At 42.9% G+C, this 22,417-nt stretch overlaps 1 protein-coding gene across 1 annotated transcript in view; it reads right to left on the reverse strand.

Moving 5' to 3' along the window:
• PRIM2 (DNA primase subunit 2) overlaps positions 1-22,417 on the reverse strand; it is a 280,515-nt gene that overhangs the window by 89,680 nt on the left and 168,418 nt on the right. The window contains 1 exon segment of the mRNA XM_033936564.1: positions 7,986-8,053. Coding sequence (XP_033792455.1) covers positions 7,986-8,053 — 68 coding nt within the window.

Raw genomic sequence — 22,417 nt, forward strand, 5'->3', positions numbered from 1 at the left:
GCCTAAGCCCTCCCATCCTGGATCAGACCAATGGTCCATCAAGCCCAGTAGCCCATTCTCAGGGTGGCCAATCCAGGTCACTAGTACCTGGCCAAAACCCAAGGTGTAGCAATATTCTATGCTACCAATACAAGACAAGCAGTAGCTTCCCCCATGTCTTTTTCAATAACAGACTATGGACTTTTCCTCAAGGAACTTGTCCAAACCTTTCTTAAAACCAGCTACGCTTTCCGCTCTTACCACATCCTCTAGTAACGCGTTCCAGAGCTTAACTATTCTGAGTGACAAAAAATTTCCTCCTATTGGTTTTAAAAGCACTTCCCTGTAACTTCAATGAGTGTCCCATAGTCTTTTATAATTTTTGACAGAGTGAAAAATCAATACACTGTACCCGTTCTACTCCACTCAGGATTTTGTAGACTTCAATCATATTTTCCCTCAGCTGTCTCTTTTCCAAGCTGAAGAGCCCTAACCATTTTAGTCTTTCCTCATATGAGAGGAGTTTCATCCCCTTTACCATCTTCGTCGCTCTTCTTTGAACTTCTAGTGCCATTATATCTTTCTTGAGATAAGGAGACCAGATATCTTAACTCTTCCCCTGTCCTCTCCCCTCCCCTCCCTTGTAAATCCCCCCCCTCAAAGTCTCACCCTCTCTTGTAATTTCTTCTCTCCAAAGTATCAACCATGTATACAGCTCCCTAAATTGCAATTCTCCTGGAAATGTCCAGTTAACTATTTTGTAATCCTAATTCCTAAACTGTAGTTTTTCCTGGAAATGTCCAGCTAGCTTCTTTTGTAATCCGCCTAGAACTGCAAAGTATGAGCGGAATAGAAGTCACTAATGTAATGTAATGTAATACTCCAAATGAGGTTACACCATGGAGCGATACAGGGGCATTATAACATTCTTAGTCTTGTTAACCATCCCTTTTTTAATCATTCCCAGCACCCTGTTTGCTTTTTTGGCTGCTGCCGCACATTGGGTGGAAGGTTTCATCATATTGTCTACAATGATACCCAGATCCTTTTCTTGGGCGCTAACCCCCAAGGTGGACCCTAGTATCCGGTAACTGTGATTCAGGTTATTCTTCCCAATGTGCATCACTTTGCATTTGTCCACATTAAATTTCATCTGACACTTGGACACCCAGTCTTTCAATTTCCTAAGGTCCGCCTGCAATTTTTCATAATCCGCATGCGTTTTAACAACTTTGAACAGTTTAGTGTCTTCTGAAAATTTAATCACCTCACTCGTCGTTCCAATTTCCAGATCATTTATAAATATGTTAAACAGCACCAGTCCCAGTACAGACCCCTGCGGCACTCCACTGTTTACTCTCCTCCACTGAGAAAAATTACCATTTAACCCTACCCTCTGTTTTCTATCTGATAACTAATTCCTAATCCACAACTGAACTTTGCCACCTATCCCATGACTTTAATTTTCTCAGGAGCCTCTTGTGAGGAACTTTTATCAAAAGCTTTCTGAAAATCTAGATACACTATATCAACCAGCTCACCTTTATCCACATGTTTTTTCACACCTTCAAAGAAGTCAAGCAAATTTTTGAGGTAAGATCTCCCTCGGCTGAACCCATGCTGACTCCGTCTCATTAAATCATGTTTGTCTAAATATTCCACAATTTTTTTTATAATCATTTCTACCACTTTGTCTGGCACCGAAGTGAGGCTTACCCCTCTGTAATTTCCCAGATCTCCCCTGGAGCTCTTATTAAAAATCGGTATAACATGGGCCACCCTCCAATCTTCAGGTACAACAGACAATTTTAGCGACAGGTTACAGATCACTAACAGCAGATCTGTACATCTTCCAGATTCACCGAGATTTCTTTCAGTTCCTCCGCATCATCATCCTTGAAAACCATTTCCAGTTCAGGTAGATCTCTTACATTTTCTTCCGAAAAGACCGAAACAAAGAATTCATTCAGTCTTTCCGCTATGGCCTTATCCTCCCTGAGCACCCCTTTCGCTCTTTGGTCATCCAACGGTCCCACAGATTCCCTCAAAGGTTTTCTGATTCTGATGTACCTAAAAAAATTGCTATGAGTTTTTGCCTCTTTTGCAAGTTTCTCTTCATATTCTCTTAGCTGTCTTTATTAATGCTTTGCATCTAACTTGCTAGTTAATTTGGATCCTTTTTCCATTCTTTAAAGGATAGTTTTTTGGCTCTAATAGCCTCTTTCACTTCACCTTTTAACCACGCCGGCTCTTGTTTCCTCTTGTTTCCACCTTTGCTGATACGTGGAATACATCAGGTCTGGCTTCCATGATGGTATTTTTAAATAACATCCATGCCTGGTTTACAGTCCTAATCTTTGCAACCGATCCTTTTAGCTTCTTTTTAACCATTTTTCTCATTTTCTCATAGTTGCCCTTTGAAAATTAAATGCCCCTACAGTAGATTTCTTTTGCGACATTACTCCCAGTTTCAGTTCAAATTCAATCATGTTATGATCATTGTTTCCCAGTGGGCCCAACACAGTTAACTCCTGTGCTATGTCTTTATACTACTAGGCATGACTCTCAACCCTCCAGCTGTTCCTGATTTAAGGAAGTCTTCACTAATTAAGTCTCCTGTTTCCAATCCTCCCATCACCCCAGTTAAGTATCACAAACTCACTCCTACCCTATACATAGAGACTAACCTACAATTCACTACTATATAACTATTCTATCAACTCAAAAGTAACCTCTCCACCACGTTCACTACTTACACTCTACTTGCAGACTCGTTCCAGCATAACCCACTCTGACCAACATCCCCTCAAGTGTCATTTCCAACTGATATCACACAATTAATCACACATACCGACTACAAAGAACCAACCTCTAAGTATGAACCACTGAAACTAAACTCTCTTAAGGGTAAGAAAACACTTGACAACAATTTTTTCCAAAGTTTTTGTTTCTTTAAAACAAACTGGTGATTATGTTCAAAATAAATACAAATATAATTTACCACTGACTTTCACGTAAGAATTTTGAGAAACATGATGGTATCTTTAATAAACTATAACATGTTTTCATGCAGAAAGTTTCCGATACGCTGTGACAGTTCGCCATGGCTAAAGTGTTTTCCTGCTGATTTTCATTTGAACTCAGTGTCTGGTGCATGTCGTTGCAGTGTCCAACAATAGTCAGTCTGGATTCCATTTGCCCCGATATCTTTTTTCTATAGTTGCAGCGTCCAGGTGAGATCTTTCACCATGTTCATCGCTGACTACACCAAGATTTGCGGGGAAGAAGTCCAAGTGTGAATGTAGAAAGTGCATCTTCAGTGACATGTTGAACTTCATAGTTTTATATGCTCTAAAGTTTGTCAACCAGTTGAATATAGTTTGGTGCTCTGTAACTGCCAAGAAAATTCTCAAAATCATCCTCGAATGCTTTCCAGGCAATTTTCAAATCTCATTATCGATGTTGTGTCTGATCTGTGGACTGACAAAAATGCTTTCCTTAATCTTAGCGTCAATTATTCTTGGAAACATCCGTCTTATAGAAAACCTTTGCCTTCCTTGTTCATCGCTTTTACAAAATTTTTCATCAGTCCAAGTTTTATGTGAAGAGGAGACAAAAATATCCTTGTCAGGTCAACAAGTGGTTCATGTACCACATTTTTCTGTCCTGGAACCAAATTCTTACACAGTGGCCAGTTCTTTTGAATACAATGCAACTCCTTAGCATGGCTGTCTCATTCACAAATAAAACAACAGTACTTGGTATATCCAAGTTGCATTCCAAGTGCAGAACTACTACTTTAAGATCATCACAAATGTTCTTTGTGTATTGGTTATGCTTTAACAGCAATTCTATGTTTTCATATGTTTCTTTCATGTGTGCAGCATAGCCAATAGGTATTGACGGGTAGACATTGCTATTGTATAATAAAAACAGCCTTTAGGCTTAACACTGAAGAATCAATAAAAAGACACCACTCCTGTGGGTCATGCATACAACCCAAAACTGTGAACAATCCTTCAATGTCAGTGCAGATATAGAGGTTTTCAACCTGTACAAATAAATTTGTTAAATCATCTTGGCAGCTTCGAAAGACAGAAATTTTTGTACCTGGCAAGAGCAAACACCATTACCTACAGTCTTGAACCCAATAATTCTGCTTTTGACAAACCTAATTCCCTAACCAGATCATTTAATTCTGACTGTGTTATAAGATGAGACTCACCAGATGTACTTGGTTCAAAATCAGGATCAATGTCACTGTCAGTGCTTGGATGGTGCATTGCAGATTCTTCAATTTTGTTTAAGCTTCATTTCTCTGGTGGCTTCAGTACCGGAAGACTGTCATGAAGTACTGGTCTCATGGTTAAAGGAAGATTGGGGTATTCAATTGATTTCTTATTTTTAACAGAGAAACGAAATGCACTTGTCAGACAGAAGTAACAATCTGTCAAGTGATCCTTCTGTTCTCACCATATCATTGGGTGTTGGAGTAGTTGTATTACAAATTGTTTGCTCTACCAAAATTAAAACCCTATTTTTTTCTGGTGACTTTAGCTACCTTTGTCCAGAGATAGTCAGGTATAATGTCTGCATCAGGTATATGTCTGCATCATCAATATGATGGGAACACAACTTACAGAATTTTGCTTTTCCACCCATAAAAGACCAATCCAAAGAATAGTTCTAATCTGATATCAGCTATTATCATCAAATTTTTATTCCTTTTTCATATGTAAAATTTAATATATATTGCAAACATAACCGTAACACTACTTTTTTCCTCAATTGTGTAAACAAAGAAAAAAAACTTTAAATGAAATAAATGTCCAAAATATAATTATCTAAGATGAGTCACATACCTAGTAGACTAACAATTTTCCAATGAGACAGAATGGGGGAAGCCACTGCTTGCCCTGGGATCAGAAACATGGAATGTTGCTTCTACAATATTTAGGTTTCTGCCAGTTACTTGTGACCTGGATTGGCTACTTTGGAAACAGGATACTGGACTTTATGGACCATTGGTCTGACCCAGTAAGATTATTCTTATTTTATTATATAACTAGTCTTATAGCCCGTTACATTAACGGGTGCTAGAATATATGTGTGTGTGTCTCTCTTTATTTCTTTCTCTCTCTCTCCTTAGCCGCTTTCTTTCTTTTTCCTTGGCTGTCCATCACCACCCCTTGCCTGCTCCCCCTGTCCATTCTCCCTTCCTTTTACCTCCCCTGTGTCCACCACCACCCCTTCACAGCTCTCCTTATGCAGCAGCAGTCTTCTCCCTTTGTTTTACCTCCCCCCTGTCCAGCAGTACCTTCCTTCTCCCCCTGTCCAACATTAGGCCTCTGTTCCTTTTTCTTCACCCCTCCCTGTCCATCAGCACTTCTTTCCTTCTCCCCCTGTCCAGCAGTAGGCGTTCCTTCCTTTTTCTCCCCCCCTCCTCCTTCTTATCCCTATGATACACTTACCTTGCTCTGCCCCTGATCAGAGGTTCCCAACAGCCGCCCAGTTGCACCCATTGGAAAAGTTCCCTCTGCGGCATCCCGCACCCCTCCTGTCGCGACTCCCGCTGTATTTCTTTCTGTCTGTCTCTGGCCCCCTTTGTCTGTTTGTCCTTTCTGTGTACTCCCTGCCCTGTTGTCTTTCTTCTTTCTTTCTGTCTCCCTTCCTCCTCTGTCTGTCAGTCCGAAGCAGCATTCCTCAATTTTCCCTCCCCCACACACCAGTTCCCTGTGCACCTGGCCCTGTGTCTTTCTTCTTTTCTTTCTGTCTCCCTTCCTCCCTCTGTCTGTCTGTCCAAAGCAGCACTTCCCTCCCCTCCAGTTTCCCTCCCCCCACAACAGTTCCCTGTGCACCTGCCCCTGTGTCTTTCTTCTTGTCTTTCTGTCTCCCTTCCTCCCTCTGTCTGTCTGTCCAAAGTAGCATTCCCTCCCCACACACCAGTTCCCTATGCAGCAGCATTAGCGTTTCCTCTACCCCCCTTTCCCTTCCCGCGGTCCCGAGTCCTTTGCCGCCCCCCCCTTCCCTTCCCTTCCCGCGGACCCGACTACACATGGCGATTCAAGCAGCGTGTGCAGCAGTCTTCACACGCTGCTTCGGGTCCTTCTACTGCCCTGATTTACTCTGGCACGTCCAGAGCAAATCAGGGCAGTAGAAGGGCCTGAAGCAGCGTGTGAAGACTGCTGCATACGCTGCTTAAATCGCCAGTCGGGCCTGTGTGAAGGGAAGGGGGGGCGACAAATGACTCGGGTCCCGGGCAGCGGAACGTTGCTGGGCTCCTCGGTGGGGGCGCTGAGCGGCCGCGATCCCTCTCCTCCCAGACCCCCCCTCCCCCTGCTGAAGGAACAGAGATCGGCGGCTACAGCCGCTGGCTTCGGCGTCTTCTATCCACTGCGGCCAACCCTAGCGGAAACAGGAAGTAGTCAGAGAGGGCGGGCCGCAGTGGACAGAAGACAGCAAAGCCAGCGTTAGCGCGGTGCAGCGCTTTTCTCTTCATTTAAAGGCGGGTGAGCTGGCGAGAAGGAGGAGGTGGTGGTTTTGGCAGTGAGTGAGGGCGTGAGGGGGGAGTCGCCGGCTGTGCTGTGCTTTCCCGATCTGGCCGCCGCATACGCACTGTGACCATGGACCTACGGATCACAGATCAGGGATCACAGATCACGCAGGTCTGAGTGCGCATGCGCGGCTAGCGTTTTATTATATAGGATACTGCAAAAAGCTTTCATAAATCCTTCTTAATGAAGATGTCAAATCTCAGTCAAAATTGTTCTCTAGCTGCCGTCTACAAGTAAATGTCCTAAATATTCTTAATGAATTTCTTTATTCTAAAAATCAACCAACCCTCTACTGTAAGGCAAAAGGTTCCATTCAAATTCCTACATTTAAATCACATTTTATTAAAATGAAAAGTTAAATTTACTACGCCAGTGGGAAAATGAGAGGAAACTGGAGGTAAGGAGTTGAACATTTAGCTCACAAATTAGTTATTCTGACTTCATGCTGCTTAATAGGGGTTGAAATATGAGGGTCCTTTAAAAATTAGGTACCGTATTTGCCGGCGTATAGGACGACTGGGCGTATAAGACGACCCCCCCAACTTTTAGTTAAAAAATAGAGTTTTGTGTTATACTCGCCGTATAAGACGACCCCGTTCTTCCTTCTCCACCCCTTTGTATTCCCCCATGTGCTTTCCAGCGTTCTTCTCCCTCCTCTGTCTTCAAGTGCTTTCAGAGTCCTTTCCCCCCCCCCCCCTCCTGTCTTCACCATGGCATTTCAGCGTCCTTCTCCCCCCCCTCCATTCTCTACCGCCCCAGGTGCAGCACAGCCAGCCAGGTCCCCTTACTTTTGTGGCACTTCCCCGACCGACCGACAACAGCCCGGTCCGACAAACTTCCCTGCCCTTAACCGCGAATCTAAATTACCTTCTTACAGCTGCTGTAAGAAGGTAATTTAGATTCGCGGCTACAGGGCAGGGAGGATTGTCGGACCCGGGCTGTTATCGGTCGGTCGGGGAAGTGCCACAAAAGTAAGGGAACCTGGCCGGCTGTGCTGCAACCGGGGCGGGGCGGCCGCCCCTCTCTCTTGGTAGCCACTCGAACCACGAGGCTACTCTCCTTCTCCTTACCTGCCATGCCTGCAGCACAGAGCCGAACGGAAAGTCTTCCCGACGTCAGCGCTGACGTCGGAGGGAGGGAGGGCTTTGTTTAAGCTCTCCCTCCCCTCCGACGTCAGCGCTGACGTCGGGAAGACTTCCGTTCGCTCTGTGCTGCAAGCAGAGAAGGTAGGGAGAAGAAGAGCCGCGCGAACTGAGTACATCCAGCCCCGCAAGTAAGGGCATGTAAACTGTACCCGGCGTATAAGACGACCCCCGACTTTGGGGAGGATTTTAAGGTACTAAAAAGTCGTCTTATACGCCGGCAAATACGGGTATATGTTTTCCTTATCCTTTAAACTCTGTGGTCAACCTGTCCTGATCTTTAGAAGAAGAAGAAAAAAAAAAAGCTTACCTGAGGTGATTAAGCAAAGGCTGCAATCTCTCATCAGACTGCACAACAGGTAGTGATCTTGCTGATAACTAAGAGAGAAGAATATTCCAATCAGCAAATCTTTTCCAAGCTTTATGAAATGAGCAAAAACAATGGCTTGCTTTGAACAGGAAAAGAAATACCAGTAATAATGAACAGAAATTGATATTTCAGAGGCTCCTTAACTCATGGATAGTGGGTCAGGGCTTCGCTGGTTTGGAGATGCTGGGGCTTTATAAGAAAATTAGAAGAAAATATTCTTTGTGGAAAATTATGATTTTATTGTGCTTAGCCATTTTTGGGGGATTACATAACATAACATAATAAACAATTTCTATACCGCATAACCGGTAAGTTCTATGCAGTTAACAAAAGATTAAAAAGAAAACATACCAAAATAAGTCAGAAATTTATTAATTGATAAACAAATATGTCTTCAATTGCTTCACGAAGTGGCAATATGGCATTGAACTTAACAGGGGTTTCAAATCCCTATCCCAAAGGGCTGCCTTTAAAGAGAAGAGGTGCTGATGGTATTTTTTATAGTGACAATCCTTTACTAATGGAAAGTTAAAAAGACTGCGGGAGCTTCATAGAAACATAGAAAATGACGGCAGAAAAGGGCTATAGCCCACCAAGTCTGCCCATTCCAATTATCCGCCCCCCAGTGTTCACTCCCCTAGAGATCCCACGTGAATATCCCATTTCCTCTTAAAATCCGTCACGCTGCTGGCCTCAATCACCTGCAGTGGGAGTCTATTCCAATGATCCACCACTCTTTCGGTGAAGAAGTACTTCCTGGAGTCGCTCTGAAATTTCCCTCCCCTGATTTTAAGCGGATGCCCTCTGGTGGTTGAGGGTCCCATGAGACAGAAGAGATCATCTTCCGACTCGATACGTCCCGTGATGTACTTATACGTTTCAATCATGTCTCCTCGTTCTCTTCTTTCCTCAAGTGAATACAGCCGCAATTTTTTTAGTCTTTCTTCATACGTGAGATCCTTGAGCCACCAGACCATCCTTGTCGCCATTCGTTGAACCGACTCGATCCTCAGTATGTCCTTACGGTAGTGTGGTCTCCAGAACTGAACACAGTACTCCAAGTGAGGCCTCACCATGGATCTGTATAACGGCATCATTACTTCAGGTCTCCTGCTGACAAAACCTCTGCGGATACAACCCATCATCATGTATGTTTGGACTGCACTATAGAAAATGAATCAATTAGATAGTTAGGTACCAGACCAAATAGAACTTTAAAGCAGAGACAAGCAAATTTAAATTTAACTCGGGCCTCAACAGGCAGCCAATGAATTTCTCGGTAGAAGGGGGCCACGCAGTCGAACTTCCTCAAACCATAAATCAAGTGGACCGCAGCATTCTGGACTATTCACAGCCTAGATAGAACAGTTACTTACCGTAACAGGTGTTATCCAGGGACAGCAGGCAGCTATTCTCAACATGTGGGTGACGTCATCCACGGAGCCCGGATGCGGACAGCTTTGCAAGCTGATTTGCTTGCAGAACTTAGAAAGTTCACGACTGCCGCACTGCACATGCGCAAGTGCCTCTCCGCCCACGCAAGGGCGTGCATCTCCTCAGTTCAGATAGCTAGCATAGAAGCCAACCAGGGGAGGTGAGTGGGTTGTGAGAATAGCTGCCTGCTGTCCCTGGATAACACCTGTTACGGTAAGTAACTGTGCTTTATCCCAGGACAAGCAAGCAGCCTATTCTCAACATGTGGGTGACCTCCGAGCTAACCACAAAGGGATGGTGGGAGTGTTGGCAATTCAGGAGAATAAATTTTGTAATACTGCCTGGTCAAAATGGCCAACCCGTCTGGAAAAAGTATCCAGACAATAATGAGAGGAGAAAGTATGAACCGAGGACCAAGTGGCAGCTTTGCAGATTTCCTCAATAGGAGTAGATCTGAGGAAAGCTACTGATGCCGCCATGGCTCTGACTTAATGGGGATGTGACTTGACTCTATAGATGCAGTCCAGCCTAAGCATAGCAGAAAGAGATGCAAGCCGCTAACCAGTTGGATATGGTGCGCTTGAAAATCGGATGTCCCAATTTGTTTGGATCAAAGGAGACAAAATGTAGAGGTGAAGATCTATGTGGTTGAGTGCATTGCAAGTAGAAAGCTAAAGCACGCTTACAGTCCACACTGGAAGTACAATAGATTGGTTGAGGTGAAATTCCGAAAAAACTTTAGGTAAGAATTTAGGATGAGTACGGAGGACCTTGTCGTGATGAAATACTGTGAAAGGTGGGTCCGCTACTAAAGCTTGTAGCTCGCTGACCCTGCCAGCGGATTTAAGAGCAATGAGAAAAACCACTTTACAAGTGAGATATTTAAGAAGAGCCAAATCCATTGGTTCAAAAGGAGGCTTCATCAATTGAGCAAGAACAACATTGAGATCCCAAACCACTGGAGGAGGTTTGAGAGGTGGTTTGACATTGAAAAGTCCTTTCATAAATCTGGAAACCACAGGATGAGCCAAAAGGGGTTTCCCTTCAACAGGCCGATGAAAAGCAGCGATTGCACTAAGATGGACTTGAATGGATGTGGATTTGAGGCCTGATTGTGATAAGTGGAACAGGTAATCCAAAACTGAAGACAAGGAGGCAGATCGAGGCTCCTTGTGATGAGTGGTGCACCAAGCAGAAAATCTAGTCCATTTCTGATTATAGCATTATCTAGTGGTAGGCTTTCTAGAAGCCTCTAAAATGTCCTGTACAGATTGAGAAAACTGTAGAGTAGCAGTTAAGTGGAGTGGTACCAAGCTGTCAGGTGTAGACTGCAGATTGGGATGAAGTAGAGACCCCTGACTCTGTGTAAGCAGAGAGGGAAAAACTGGTAGAAGTAGTGGCTCCCTGCTGCTGAGTTGAAGCAGAAGGGAGAACCAAGGTTGCCTGGGCCACCGAGGAGCTATCAGAATCATGGTTGCATGCTTCCGTTTGAGTTTGACAAGAGTCTTGAGAATCAGAGGTAATGGAGGGAATGCAGTTATCCTACCGTTGTATTGGGCGATGGTGCGCCCGCATCTGGCGTACTGTGTCCAATATTGGTCGCCGTACCTTAAGAAGGATATGGCGATACTTGAGAGGGTCCAGAAAAGAACGACATGATTGATAAAAGGTATGGAAAACCTTTCTTATGCTGAAAGATTAGAGAAACTGGGGCTCTTTTCCCTGGAAAAGCGGAGACTTAGAGGAGACATGATAGAGATTTACAAGATCATGAAGGGCATAGAGAAAGTGGAGAGGGACAGATTCTTCAGACTTTCGAAAACTAGAAGAATGAGAGAGCATTCGGAAAAATTAAAAGGGGACAGATTCAGAACCAATGCTAGGAAGTTCTTCTTCACCCAAAGGGTGGTGGATACCTGGAATGCGCTTCCAGAGGGTGTGATAGGACAGAGTATGCTATTGGGGTTCAAGAGGGGATTGGATGCTTTCCTGAAGGAAAAGGGGATAGAAGGGTATAGATAAAGGATTACTATACAGCTCCTGGACCCGATGGGCCGCCGCGTGAGCGGACTACTGGGCATGATGGACCTCTGGTCTGACCCAGCAGAGGCATTGCTTATGTTCTTATGTTCATAGAGAAACTGATTTGCCCATTCCAGAAGGAAAGCATCTGCCTTGAGGCGATGAGGAGTGTATATCCTGCAGAAGAATTGAGGCAGTTTATAGTTGTGGGGAGATGCAAAGAGATCTGTCTGAGGAGTTCCCCACTGAGAAAAAATGTGATGGAGAGGGAAGGAATTGAGTGTCCATTCGTGAGGTTGAAGAAGACGACTCAATTTGTCTGCTCGACAGTTTTTCTCTCCTTAACTGTAGACTGCTTTCATGAAGGCGTTGTGATGGATTGCCCAGTGCCACACCTTTTGAGCTTCCTGACAAAGAGGGAGAGATCCTGTTCCTCCCTGCTTGTTGATGTAGTACATGGCTACTTGGTTGTCTGTCTGAATGAGGACTACCTGGTCGTGAAGATGTTGAAAAGCTTTGAGAGCATTGAAGATCGCTCTGAGTTCCAACAGATTGATATGACACTAATGATCAGTGCTGAACCAATGGCCTTGAGTATAGAGACCGTCAAAATGAGCCCCCCAAGCGTAGGTCGAGGAATCTGTCGTGAGGACCTTCTGATGAGGGAGTGTTTGAAACAGTAAACCTTTGGTGAGATTGGAAGAGAGCATCCACCAGTGGAGAGACTCTCTCAACGAAGGAGTCACTCTGATGTGTTGAGAGAGTGGGTCGCAAGCCTGCGGCCACTGAGATGCCAGGGTCCACTGAGGAATTCTGAGGTGAAGTCTGGCAAAAGGAGTCACGTGAACTGTCGAGGCCATGTGACCTAGGAGAACCATCATGTGTCTTGCGGAAATTGTAGTCAAGGAAGACACTTTGTGGCAGAGACAAATGAGAGCATCCTGATGTTGTTGAGGAAGGAATGCTCTGAGTCAAACAGGTCTAAGACAGCTCCGATGAACTGTAAATTCTGAGAGGGCTGTAAGTGGGATTTGGGAAAGTTGATTTCGAATCCCAAACTTTGTAGGAATCATGCAGTCCGTTGGGTCGCTAGAATAACCCCTTGAGATGTTGAATCCTTGATGAGCCAGTTGTCTAGGTACAGAAACAGAAGAAGGGCAGTCTGGGATGGATTGGAAGGATACTCTCTTGGAGGCAGATCTGGAGGAACCTAGATGAAATGAAGAGAGTATCCTTTCTTGATGATGGACAGCACCCAAAAGTCTGATGTAATGATCTACCATCGTTGATAAAAATGATGGAGACGACCTCCAATGAGAAGGGGAAAGGACAGAGGCAGAACGATGGAAGTTATGCTCTGTAGTAGCTGGTCAAAAAGACGAGAAGCCTTTGGTGCAGCAGAAGTCTGAGGTTTCTGCTGCTTCTGTTGAGGTTTCTTAGGAGGCGCCCTGGTATAAGGAGCTACCCCCTGTGGAAAACGCCGCTGGTAAGATGGTAAAGATCTGAAACCCTTAGAGGTGGAAGGCTTAGGCTTAGGACGAATGATGGAAGCAAATTACTTCTCATGTTCAGACAACTTTTTAGTGGCTTCCTCAATGGAGTCATCAAACAAGTCAGTGCCCTGGCAAGGAATATTAGCCAGGCGATCTTGTAGGTTAAGGTCCATGTCGACAGTGCGAAGCTAGGCAAGCCGGCGCATGGCCGCTGAGAAGGCGGTGACCTCGAGGAAAGCTTAAATGCATCATAGGAAGATTGAAGGAGATGCATGTGGAGTTGGTTCAGAGTAGTAATGATATTCTGAAAAACTGTAAAACGGTATTGAGAAACGTACTTGAAATATTCAGGTAGTGCGTCAATTAAATGCTTGAAGTAAGATAAATTTAAAGCTGTAATTCAAAATCCTGGTTGCCATCAGAGAATTCTGATACAAACGGCATCCAAACTTGTCCATGGTCCTGCCTTCTCTTCCAGGTGGGACAGTAGCATAAACTTTGGAAGGGTTGTTCCTTTTCAAAGAGGACTCCACGAGAAGGGACTGATGTGATAATTGAGATTTCTCGAAGCCCTTGCAATGGATAATTCTATAACAGGATTCCAGCTTGCTTGGAACAGCAGGAATGAAATAAGGTGTTTCAAGGTTCCTCTTGAAAGTTTGAGAAAGGAGTCTGTTAATGGGTATTTTGAGAGACTCCACAGGAGGTCGAGACATACCCATTTCCTCTAAGTACTCAGTAGTGTACTTGGAATCAGAGCCTAAAGTAATCTTGAGCTCCTTACTCATTTGATGTAGAAAAGTCAAGAAGGAGATCTGTTCCAAGGAAGGTTGACCTTGAGGGGAAGGTGACCTTGAAGCGCCTTGAAGAGCAGAGAACGAGGGCGAGGCTTCCCTGGAGTACTCACACCTGAGGCCTGAATAAGCAGGGATAGACGACTCACTGGGAGAAGAATCCCTCGATGGAGGAGGCATTCACGACTTCGGAGTAGAAAGCCTCGAAGTTCCTTGAGGTATAGAGAGATGAGGTGTTTCTTGAGAAGAGGATCCGTATCTCGATGAATGCCTCGATGGACTGGTGTGGAGAACTGTGCCTCGAACCAGGCAGTTCTCACTGTCTAGAAGTCTTTGTCCTATGCCTCGGGAAGGGCGATGCCTTATGCGAGGAATGAGGGCTGGAGGCTGGAGATCGAGACACCACACGAGATTGAACTCCTGGTGTCGAGGCATCTCAAGGCACTGACAAGGACTCGGCTCCTTGATTAGCATGCTCATGCTCCAGATGAGACACTCGCAAAGAGTGTCTACTCCTTGCATACTAAGTGTAGAATCTTCTCAAGGTACTCCCAAGGCCTCGACTCCTTATATAGAGCGAGTGGATTCAGCTCGAGGCCCAGCCAAGGACTCGAAACCAGGTGAAACTGCTGAGTGCTCAGGTTGGACTGCCGGAAGCAGAGTCGAGGTCGCAGGAAGTTTGGCAAGGATACTGCCCAACTGACGATCCAAAATGGTCTGGATCATAGCCTCCAAACATGACTCTGAGACTAGAGGGTCTGGAACTTTTTGTGGAGGAGTAGTCTCCGAAGAAGAAGAGGAAGAATGACTCTGACTAGGAGATATGCTTCTTTGGCAGCTTGATAACTACTGCTGGCACCTGACCTGAGGGAGGCAGCGAGGCAAGCGTCTCGTCAGGAGAGGACTTAGCAGATTTGCTCGAGGACGAGGAGGCCCTGAACGAGGCAGGCTTTATCAAAGGCGAAGCCAAGGTCGAGGCAAAAGGCGGAACCCCCATGAGAGGCTTAATTGGATTTGAGGTCGAGATCAGGGGAAGGGGATCCATACTGCCAAAAAGCTTCTCCACCTGAACTCGACGATGCTTGCGGGCTCGAGGTGAAGGGTAGTACAGCGAACACACAACTCTGGACAATGGTCAGGTCCGAGACACTGAATACTCCACCTATGTGGGTCAGTAAGGGAGATCGCGCACTGGCAATGGCTACACTTTTTAAAGCCTGTGACCGGCCTGGATATAGGTAGGAAGATGGCCTCAGCAAAATCGAAACCCGGCGGTGGAGATCGCAAAGCAGGCCCCACCGTGACAAAGAAAGAAAAAGTAAAGTTGTTGGGTTTTTTTTTAAATTAAAGAAAAATGTGCAAGAAACACAGCGACCCTGTTATTAAAACAAAAAATCACAAGCCATTTTGTCTCATTAACCGAGCTAAGCCGCACAAATTTTGACCCCTGAAGAAGCCATACGTGGTGAAATGGGTCCCCGTAGGGTTTACTTTATCACTACAGTGAATTCATTATCAACATTTGAAAAGTGTGTTGTTTGAGTTCTATACACTATTTATTGAATAGTTATTTAAAGTTTATTTTTGAAGCACTTTGGAGCACTTTATAATTTCCTATTGTTCTCAATGATTGATACCTTCTCCTGCTATTTTTGTTTTAGAAATCTTTGATGATTCACCAAAGCAGGTATCTGAGAGTTTAGTATGGATACATCTTCTTGAGTTATACAAGTCTTTGATATAGTTGATCTTTGGATTTAATAGACTTGTTCCATTGTTATTGATTGAATTCTTATGTTCTTACCATTGTAAATTCATTATGATGCATAATCTCTCTCTGGTTTATTAAGCAATTTAAACTAGCATGGACAGAATTTAAAATATAGTGTTTCCTTGTCTAGAAGAGATAAGCATACTGCTCCTTCTGAATAAAAATAACAGACTGACACTTTACTTAGAAGTTAAGATAAATCTCAGCTTGCTGCCAGTTGGTTATAATTTCACACCTTATAATGAGGCTAACATTAAAACTTCATGTTCTTTGAGTGCCTAATAAGTTTGAACGCTGGCGTCTAATGAGGTGCCAAGAAAATGCAACCAGATCAAGTTACTCTTATGAAGAAAACTATATACCAGATTTCTTGTTGTTGAGGCTGGACAACAACAAAAAAATGAAAGAAGTTAAAAAAAAAAAATCTTACATATACACACATCTATATACTGTAAACATACACAGAATCACAATTTAAATCACTAGTCAGAAAGACTTGATTTAAATCATGGCATCTTATAGGCTCATTCTTGCTGGTATAATCTTAATATTTACAACCACATGTCATCAGAATAGGCCAGTTCTTGATATACTACTCAAAATAGTCCACTACAGAGTTCCTTCTAACATCTTGTGAGAGGCGTTAGCTTGGTTCCATCCATTATGTTCAGAGCTGCTGCTGCAAAATGATTTTTATGGAAGTATTTAGCAATTTCAACATTAGTCTTTATTTCTGGGACAATGAAGTTTGATAGCAAATGAGCACTGCGATCTATATTATTAGTTTGATATTCTCTTCATGCTCTTCTAAATTTTTTCTCATCTTGGGATACATTTGCAACACTTTCTGTGATTAAACTGCATACCAGACACTTGAAATTTTGTTCACATTTTATTACAGCTTTTGCTGTTACTTCCTGCAAGTATTCGGCTGTATGTGCATTTCCTGAGGTATCAATTGTTTCTGCAAGAAATGTATTCCTTTCTTCTGTTATACAAACACATACAACAGGATCATTGTAGACATTACTCCACCCATTAAAACTTACTAAAAAAAAATTTAAACACTGCATGAATATACAGTCTCATTATATCCATGGGCAACTGATTAACTTCAGAAGCACCTTCGACTTCTGATGCAAGCACAATTGCCGAAACATGGCCCATGTTGAGTCCCTTGTATGTTTAGATGATACTCTATATGCGCTACATTGGTTGAAGACCTGGCTCACTCTGCTGTCTTTTTGGACTCCTTGGGATTTGACCAGAGTGGACTCTTTCTGTATTTTGGTTTATACAGTCTCATGCTACATAATTAAAAACTAATTCTGATTTCATAATTAATAACTTTTGGACTATAATATATCTTAAATAGAAAACTATCTTTAGATAAACTTTTCCTCAAAATTTTTTAAAATTAAAACCAATTTAAATTAAAAAATGAATTAAATAAAAAAAATTTGATTTAGATGTAAAAATCTTATTTTATTTAATTATTCTTTGTTATCCAACCTGACACACACACTTCCCTCTAGTAAAAGCCCCTTAATATACCAGATTATTCCCTGTTGATGCTGGACACTAAGAACAGAAAAAGAATTTTGGCCTCATTGAATGTATTATCTTACATTAACATAGTAACATAGTAGATGACGGCAGATAAAGACCCGAATGGTCCATCCAGTCTGCCCAACCTGATTCAATTTAAATTTTTTTTAATTTTTTTTCTTCTTAGATATTTCTGGGCAAGAATCCAAAGCTTTACCCTGTACTGTGCTTGGGTTCCAACTGCCGAAATCTCTGTTAAGACTTACTCTAGCCCATCTATACCCTCCCAGCCATTGAAGCCCTCCCCAGCCCATCCTCCACCAAACAGCCATATACTGACACAGACCATGCAAGTCTGCCCAGTACTGGTCTTAGTTCAATATTTAATACTATTTTCTGATTCTAAATCCTTTGTGTTCATCTTACGCTTCTTTGAACTCAGTCACAGTTTTACTCTCCACCACCTCTCTAGGGAGCGCATTCCAGGCATCCACCACCCTCTCCGTAAAGTAGAATTTCCTAACATTGCCTTTGAATCTACCACCCCTCAACCTCAAATTATGTCCTCTGGTTTTACCATTTTCCTTTCTCTGAAAAAGATTTTGTACTACGTTAATACCCTTCAAATATTTGAACGTCAGAATCATATCTCCCCTGTCTCTCCTTTCCTCTAAGGTATACATATTCAGGGCTTCCAGTCTCTCCTCATACGTCTTCTGGCGCAAGCCTCCTATCATTTTCGTTGCCCTCCTCTGGACCGCCTCAAGTCTTCTTACGTCCTTCGCCAAAAGGATCCTTTTACTAAGGCGCACTAGTCATTTTAACGTGTGCTAAACACTAACGTGTCCATTACAATCTATGGACGTGTTAGCGTTTAGCACGCACTAAAATGGATAGCGTGCCTTAGTAAAAGGACCCCATAATGACCAAAATATTAAATTATATTCTTTAATCAATTGATGAACAGAATGGCATTGGAGTTATTTTCAAACAATTTTTATTGAGCTGTGCAAAGCACAATCAAACAGTTACAACACAATCTGACATGCTACAGCTCAGTTTAACCGAAATACCCCAATCCCCCCAAACCCTTCCCCCCCTCGGGTTCTCTAAACAATACAAGGCACTTTAAAGTAAAACAAATTTAGCAGAAAAGTCCCAAACCTACCAATTATTCAAGATTTAGCTGCAAAGGTCAATGTTGTCCCGAAGGGTTACCATCTGGTCTGAAAGCTGTGACCAGGCGCAGCCAAGCTGGGTTCAGCAAGTGGCCTAACCCAGTGCATACAAACCTCGGCCGAGTGGTTTGCGAGGTTGTTTGGAAGCTTGATACTGCTTTAATAATAAAAGAGTTCCAAACTTTGGGTGCAGTTTTCTTGGTTACTGTTTATCGTTTCACCAGCATAAACAAGTGTCAAATAAACATTCACAAACCAAACAATTACAGTTTAAGTCAAAAATATGCCAAAACATAAAAGCCTTATTTCAACAAAATGAAAGCTTTTCTTCTGCCTGGCAAAACTCCCTTGGGGTTAGGCTTAATGCCCCAAGGGTGGGATCCTCTCCAATAATTTTTCCCTCAATGGATCAGCTTGGAAAGATCCCTTCCCCAGATCCCAAACCAAAATGACTGTCTGTGGCTTGTAAAGTTCAAAACCAAAACTTTAGCATTTTCAATAAACTTGAGCAGACTTTACTTTTCCCTCCAGCTCCCTTATTAACAATGGCTCTCAACTTATGTCCATACCTTCAGAGCTGGGCAAATCAGAACATTCTATTTCCATATCATATTTCCATAATGGCCTGGATAAATTGTGACTCTCCGAAGGGTCCAATTATAATTAAAGACACGTTTCCAAAAGACGACTGTCATTATCTGCCATTTCACTATCCAGCACAAACACAGAATCAGCCTTATCATTAGCCTCTTCATCACAAACCTCTGCCTGAGTTTGTTGCCATGAGGTAGACTATTGCTTTCTGGTTCTCTGTGGCTATAGTCTGCTGCTTTCTTTTTGCTGTGTGACTCTGGCTTGCTGGAACTCCTTGTGTGTGAGAGTTAAACCCTTTTCTTTACCTGTAGTGAGCTGATTAGCTCTCACTGCAGGTGAGTGTGAGTAGCCTGCCCTCTGAGCCCTTCTAATCTGGCCTAAACAGTCTCAGCTTGATTGGGAGTGGCTTATATTCCAGCCCTGCTTTTCCCCTTCACTAGCCCCGTGGCTGCTGGGACATGTAGTTTCTCTGGTTGTTTTCTTATAACTGGTTTGGGAAAAGCTAAACCAGTTATGGATGCTATATGCATGGCTTGAGGAAGTTTAACTATGGGAAGGCTTGGCTTTTGAACATTCCTAGGGGCTGCTTTGGGAATTAAATTAGCAGATTTGGGACTACTTTTAATGTTTTTAAAACTTTACCTTCCTCTTTTGGCAAGGCTTCCTCACTAGGAACAGGAACAGCCCTGTGACAAAGTGCACTCCCCGATGAGATGAAAAGCCAGATATATCTCTTCATTCCCAAGCCAAAACATGAAGCATTTGAGTGCACCATAGTTGCCAGAATGGAGCCTCAGAATCCAACCACTTAATCATTATACACTTAAGGGCCACCAATATTGACCAGTGAAGAAATGAACCCACTCTTTTCTTCTGTGAATTATAAGGCAGCAGCAGTCCAAACAAGACAGAATGGCCTGGATAAATTGTGACTCTTCGAAGGGTCCAATTATAATTAAAGACACATTTCCAAAAGACGACTATGAGGGGTTCAATTCCACAGCATATGCCTCAAGCTGGCCTCCACATGCCCACACTTAGGGCAAGTAGCATCTTTTGTCAGCTTCATGAGATGAGCCTTCCTAGGGGACATATACAACCTTAACAAGATCTTATATTGCAGTTCCCAATAGTACATATAAGTAGTTAACAAACATAGCTGTTTTATCGCAGTACATAAGAATAAAGTCCTCTGGAAAGATACAATTTAAATCTCCAGACCAGGTTCCCTAAAGCTGTAAGCAAGCAATTGTTATGGTCTCATTCTTCAAATATCTATGATGGAATCTTAGGGGCACCTTCATCTGGGAGCCCAATGTAAATGCTGTTGATATTAAATCTTGATGATCAAAGTCAAGATCAGCCGGGGATAGCCACTGCATATAATAATGAATATGAAGATAGGTGTAAACATCCCCCTGTGGTAAATTAAATTCCTCCCTGAGAGATGAAAAGAATCGAAGTTTCCCATCCTCCATGGCTAAGTGAGAAAGGAACTGTATCCCCTTAAGGTCGCAAACCAAAAGGGTAGGGCTATACAAGCCTGGGGGAAAAATACCATTATGACATATGGGCAGGAAAGAGGAAATATTGGTATTAATCTTGAAATCTACAAACCCAGCTCCAGATCTGTCTCAATGAATTATAAGAGTACACAGTGGCCAACTACAGAAGGCTCCAGTGAAGGCACTGAATGTAAATAGGCAATAAAGTGTTCTCTGTGGAAAATTAATAATTCTAGATTTGTGTATGTAAAATCCTTAGCACCCCTAAACCAATCATTAACATGTCTCATACCGCAACTAATAAACATGCATCGTAAATTCAACAGTCCCAGTCCACTCTTATACACAGGTTTTTTGCAATCGAATACGAGAGCCTGTCTCGTTTCCCTTTCCAAAGATATAGTTGAACCATTTTAATGAGTTTACGCTCGTCAGACCCTGTTAAAAACAAGGGCAGCACCTGGAAGATGTACAGCCAATGTGGCATTATTAGCATATTATAGAGACTTACTCTGCCCATTAATGATAATGGATATACCTGCCAAAACTGTAGCTGTGAGTGAGTAAATGAAATTAAGGGAGACACATTAAGGAAATATAAATGTAATAAATTGGATGGTATATGAAACCCCAGATATTTGAAGGATGTTGCTACCCACTGCAGTGGAAAGGTGCCCGACCACTGTGTTCACACTTCAGGTAAGGAGGGTAGAGCTACAGACTTCACAAGATAAGAGCCTAAACCCAGAAAAGAATCCATACTGGTCTGTAAGTTCAAGAACTAATTTCAAAAAGGGCTCTAGTTGGGTTAGGATAAGAGATCATCTGCAAAAGCCAACATTTTTATTTCTCCTGTAGCCAACAAGAGTCCTCCAACTTTTGCAAATTGACAAAGTATGTAATAGGGGTTCTAAAGTAAGAATGAACAGCAGTGGGGAGTGTGGACATCCCTATCGAGTACCCTTTTCAAAAGAGAATGAGTCAGTACTGATACCATTAATGAGCAACGATGCGCTGGGGGTGAAATAGTTCCCTAATGGGCTCAAGGTACTATCCCTGCAGGCCAATATGTTGTAAAGTATGAAAAAGAAAGGACAAGCTGACATTATCAAACACCTTAGCAGCATCCAAACTGGCCAATATGGCAGGTATGCTTGCATGCTGACAATGTGCTAGTGCAAGCAAAACCTTAAGAACATTACAAACAGATTTGACAAATCCCACCTGGTTATCACCTACAAGGTCTGGGACATATAAGGCCAAATGAGCAGCCAGAGTGCTGGCCAATAAGATCTACATTAATAAATGTTATGGGCCTATAAGAATCTGATGAATCAGTTGGTTTTCTAGATTTCAAAATCAGAGAAACCAAAGCCTCATTGGTGAAACACACCCTGTTTGATGGCCTCATCATAATACGATAAGAAGGAGGAGCAATGTCTAGTATCCAAAAGTTTATAGAACTCTCCTGTGAACCCAACCGGCCCAGCAGCCTTGTCAGATTTAGTGTCTTTTATGGCTCTCAATAATTCTGTGTGTTGCAATGGGGCATTTAAACATTCAATTGCATCAGGGAAAAGTGTGGGCATTCCAGATGAATCAATATAATCTAGAATTAAACCTTCAGAGACAGATTCCCCCTTTTTCTACACTTCATGAAAGAAATTATAAAAATGCTGCACCACCTCTTCTACCCGATACCAACACCCTGCTTGAATCTCAAATTGAAAGGATAGGACTCCTATTCTGTCAAGTAGCTGTAATTTTGGCCAATAGTCTGGCAGGTTTGTCATTAAACCTCTGGAAACAATATTTACGATAAGTGGCCATCTTCCGATATCTTGCAGGTAACAGAGATTTTAAAGCAGCTTGTGCAACTATATAATTTTCCTGGCAAGAAAAGGTGAGGTTATGAAGGTATCTTCTCTTTTGGCCTTGCAAAGTGCTTTTTCTGAAGTTATAATACCCAGAGCTACTGTGAGATAATGTGTCCCCTAATTACTGCCATGGTGGTCTCCTAAGAGAGTAATGGT

The sequence above is a fragment of the Geotrypetes seraphini genome, chromosome 3 (assembly GCF_902459505.1).
Source record: "Geotrypetes seraphini chromosome 3, aGeoSer1.1, whole genome shotgun sequence".
Taxonomy (NCBI): Eukaryota; Metazoa; Chordata; class Amphibia; order Gymnophiona; family Dermophiidae; genus Geotrypetes; species Geotrypetes seraphini.